Source organism: Rutidosis leptorrhynchoides, chromosome 2 (assembly GCF_046630445.1).
Source record: "Rutidosis leptorrhynchoides isolate AG116_Rl617_1_P2 chromosome 2, CSIRO_AGI_Rlap_v1, whole genome shotgun sequence".
NCBI lineage: Eukaryota > Viridiplantae > Streptophyta > Magnoliopsida > Asterales > Asteraceae > Rutidosis > Rutidosis leptorrhynchoides.
Window position 1 is genome coordinate 40,815,428 of NC_092334.1, and position 4,240 is coordinate 40,819,667.

The 4,240-nt window shown below is 31.7% G+C and overlaps 1 protein-coding gene across 1 annotated transcript; it reads left to right on the top strand.

The window, feature by feature from the left end:
* The first annotated feature begins 2,302 nt into the window (after positions 1 to 2,302).
* LOC139887814 (DNA repair protein recA homolog 1, chloroplastic-like) lies at positions 2,303 to 3,936 on the top strand. The gene is made up of 9 exons (XM_071870867.1): positions 2,303 to 2,413; positions 2,501 to 2,594; positions 2,679 to 2,734; positions 2,874 to 2,936; positions 3,181 to 3,257; positions 3,416 to 3,419; positions 3,516 to 3,521; positions 3,662 to 3,739; positions 3,829 to 3,936. Exons 1-9 carry the CDS (start codon positions 2,303 to 2,305, stop codon positions 3,934 to 3,936), a joined length of 597 nt encoding a protein of 198 aa, XP_071726968.1.
* Positions 3,937 to 4,240: the final 304 nt, after the last annotated feature.

Sequence of the window (4,240 nt, forward strand, 5' to 3'; positions counted from 1 at the left end):
GTTCCTGAATCGTCGATCAATAGTCAAATGTTAACTGAATATATAACATTAGTTCAAAAATTTTGAGAATCAATATTACAGACTTTGCTTATCGTGCCGGAAACATTAAATCATCTAAAGATAAAGTTTAAATTTGGTCAGAAATTTCCGGGTTGTCACAGTGACTCAACAAATCATTGATCGATAAATTAGCTACTCAAGGTTGTAACCACTTATCTGACTGTTAGATCAAGTTCATCGAATCAATCATACAACAATGAACATATATAGTTTTTTTGTCATACCATTTCTTACCGTTTTCCTAGATGTATCATTCAACATCTAACATAATAGTGTTGGATTCCGTATAAAGATATAATCCAAATAAAATCACTAAACTAAGGTGTCATTTGTTTTTCGATTTAAAGATCTTATTAGGTCTTATGTCTGTGTGCTAGCAGACGTTTTTATCGCATGTCTTATTATAATTAATATTATTAACTCAAATTTATAGCAAGAGAAAATAAAATATGACGCTAGTTTAGATACAAATGAGTGAATAAATTAACTACGCATTATTGTGGTAAATAATTTCGCTCGTAGTTTAATCATTATTTCAGTAGTAGAAAATACATGTGTTAGCAAAAAGAAAGCGTTTGCAACAGTACATAATTATGATACGTATATACATTAAACATTTTTTTAATAGTATATAATTATAATACACATACCGAATATTGATACAATTTATTAAATGAAAACTAATCTATCTATCTATCTATCTATCTATCTATCTATCTATCTATCTATCTATCTATCTATCTATCTATCTATCTATCTATCTATCTATTCTATATATAATAACAAACACAAAAATACATCATCTAATTTTCTAATTATTTGCCTTCCATTCTTAAATAACCCTCTAATTTAGACCCTTAAAAACTACACATCATGATTATGACCTCATAATCAAAAAGTTTAACACTAATTTGACTAAATTAGCCTTCAAATCAGAAAAAGCGGTATCATTCTGCAAAAATCAGGAATTCAGTAAATTTGAAACCATTCACTAAACCACTAGAAAGAAAGAAAGAAAAAAAACCCTAATTTCCTCCCTAGAAACACACGACTAAAAATCAAACCATTCACTAAACCACTAGAAAGAAAGAAAAAAACCCTAATTTCCTCCCTAGAAACACACGACTAAAATCAAATTCAAGATCACATCTTTCTTTCTCCTAAATCGAACATTTATAACGTGCTTGTATCAAGAAGAAATGGTTTTTATATCGATCTGAATTAAACAACAATATTAATCAGATGTTATAATTCTGGATTCCGCTTCCGATGTATTATGAGATCTTACAACCGATTACGAATGAAATCAAAGAGGTAGGGTTCCTATATTGATGTTTTGTAAAATTATGACGAGTGATTTAGCTGTCGATTTTCAATGTTAATAGGGAAGATCAAACAAATCACATTTGGAGTTGTTGATTCGCCAAATCTGAACGACGTTTTGAAGATTATTTTCTATTAGGTTTGATTTTGGTAGTTTTTATTAATGATTCTGATTTAGTAGTATTATATTTAGGGTCTGTTCCCCAGTTTTTTATTTTTTTTTTTATTTTTTTTTTTTGTGAAGGAAATGAAGGGAAATGAAGGGGAGTGATTTCAAATCCTTCCAATTTGAAAGGAAGATATCAAGAGTAAAATACCATTTCAAATCAATCCCTTTCTTTCCTGTAAAAACTTGGGAACACATTTGTAATTTTGATTTCCTTCCAAATCAATTCATTTCTTCTCATTTTACAGCTCTGGAAAAGAGCCTTAGATTATGGGTTATTTGTTATGAATTTTATATATTCTGGTTCGTAATTAAGATGAACATGAAATTTTTTTTGTCTTTATGTTATTTGAAGGTTACTGTGTGATTTTTATGTTATTTTGAAGGTCACTATGTGAAGTTTATGCTGAACTTACACATATTTGTGCCAAGTGTTTGATGATTTACCTCGTGAATGATGACTTTCATCTACCTTGATTCAAACACATGTATATTTTCCATGTGCAAAAGAATTCGTACACGTTAGAAATTTCTATTGAAATCTGCTGCTCATTGAAGGTATAATTGAATCAATTTTTTTTTGCTGCTTAGATGTCACCCATAATATAATTTGGTGACATAATACCATTAGCTCTTGAAGTGATTATAAAAACGTGGAAAAATATGTACCACACTGAAGTCTCTATATTTATTCCTTTTTACTAATTTGGAGACATAATGCAACCCAAATCTGTTTGATGCGGGGATATTAGAATGCATCAATGTTTGCAAGCACGTCTCATAAGTCAGGCACTACGTAAGATGTTAGGCAATGCTTCTAAAGCGGGTTATACTCTCATCTTTCTCAACCAAATAAGATACAAGGTATATGAACGTTACCATTTATGTTATTCCTTCTAACAAATTTCATCAAGATTTCAGCTTGAAGAAAGATTAATTATGAAATTGCAGATTAATGGTTTTAATGGAAATCCAGAAGTTACAAATGGGGGTATTGATTTAAAGTTTTTTGTATCTGTTCGACTTGAAATACGCCCTATTATCCGTAAGTTCATATAAGTCCATGGTCTCTCTGCTATTTGGTCTATAGCTATTTTGTTTAAGTGTGTATATATTGGTTGTGTCACAGGTGAAGGTGGTGAGGACATTGGGCTTAAAGTTAGAGTAAGAGTTCAAAAGAGTGAGGTGAATAACTCTTTATTGGTCTATATTTATTTCCCACCTAAAATAAATTTACCTTAACGAACTATTTTTGTTTGAGGTAAAACTTTTCATTAGCTAGTGCTTTTTCATATGTTCTAGAACTTCTCATAATGTATTGTAGGTTTATAGACAATACAAGCAAGCTAAGTTTGAAATTATATTCGGGGAGGGAGCCAGCAAAATGGTTTGTTTGGCCAAAATTCTTTTTTGTCCCTGTCTCTATATATATTTATGTGTGTGTGTCTCTAAAAATGGTCTTTGACGTTTTATGCATAGAAATAGACATCGGGTGACTTTTGACCCAGTTAATTTGTTTCCTTTTTAGATACTTTATAAAATCTAAGGTTACCCATTAAGAACTAAATGGGTCAAAATTGCCATCTCTTTTTATTTGCATGGTCTGATGCCTGGATCTAATATCTATGTAGGGATGTATAGTGGATTGTGCTGAAATGATGGACATTGTATTCAAGAAGAGCTCTTGGTATATCTACCGAGATCAAAGGTTAGTTTTTCACTCATGGTTTAGGCAAGGGTACAATTATGCGGAATACGACACGAATGTGTGTGTAATTTTTATGTGATTTTTAAGAATTAAATGGGTCAAAATTACCATCTCTTCTTATTTGCATAGCCTGATGCCCAGATCTAATATGTATGCAGGGATGTATATTGGATTGCGCTGAAATGATAGACATTGTGTTGAAGAAGGGATCTTAATATAGCTATCGATATCATAGGTTTGTTTTTACTCATGGTTTAGGTAAAGGTACAATATTGTGGAATACGACACAAAAATGTTCTACACAGTACACACTCTTTATGTTACTCTGTTTTTATCACCTACTCTTTTATTTTATATGAATAAATGGCTTATGGCTTATGATGATTGGATTATGATAATTTTAGTCAGGTTGTTGGGAGCCGAAAAACACATGTCTTTTAATCGCTATTGCATTTAAAACAAATGAGAAAACTCTCTCTTATGTGTGCAGTAGTTGTTATGTTTGACAAAGTATGGATTCTCATGGGTTGAGCGCTGAGCATAAGGTGGTGAGGTTGTTTGAGGGTTTCAGGGAGAAATTGGTGAAATGGGCTTAGTGGAGAATGGTGATTTTGGATTGGGTAAGTTGTTGACTAAAGTAATGGAGTATGCAGGTGTTGGGAATGTGTCTATGGAGTGAAGGAATGGTGTGGCCACTGAAATGCAATTGAACGTTATGTCTCACAGCATGACCGCAAATAGCCTGGTATGAGTCGAATTGTATTTTTACTCGATCGTTACCGTTAAAAGTTAGTAAAATGCCATATGTGTTTTATATATTCTCGCCTTGATGACAATGAAGTTGTATCTGAGGATCAAGTTGATCCAGATCCTACCCCATTGAAGTAATTAGTATGATTCAAAAATAGATTTTCCCAATTAATCAAGGTTTTGAAAAAATAGCTCTTCAAATACGTACACTACGAAAGACAAACATTTGAACA

Bases quoted from the DNA above. Each gene is read 5' to 3' on its own strand.
- LOC139887814 (XM_071870867.1), top strand. From the start codon at position 2,303: ATGCATCAATGTTTGCAAGCACGTCTCATAAGTCAGGCACTACGTAAG. The intron at 2,595-2,678 runs GTAAGTTCATAT...GTTGTGTCACAG, and splicing joins TGAAATACGCCCTATTATCC to GTGAAGGTGGTGAGGACATT. The intron at 3,740-3,828 runs GTGTGCAGTAGT...TGAGGGTTTCAG, and splicing joins ATGAGAAAACTCTCTCTTAT to GGAGAAATTGGTGAAATGGG.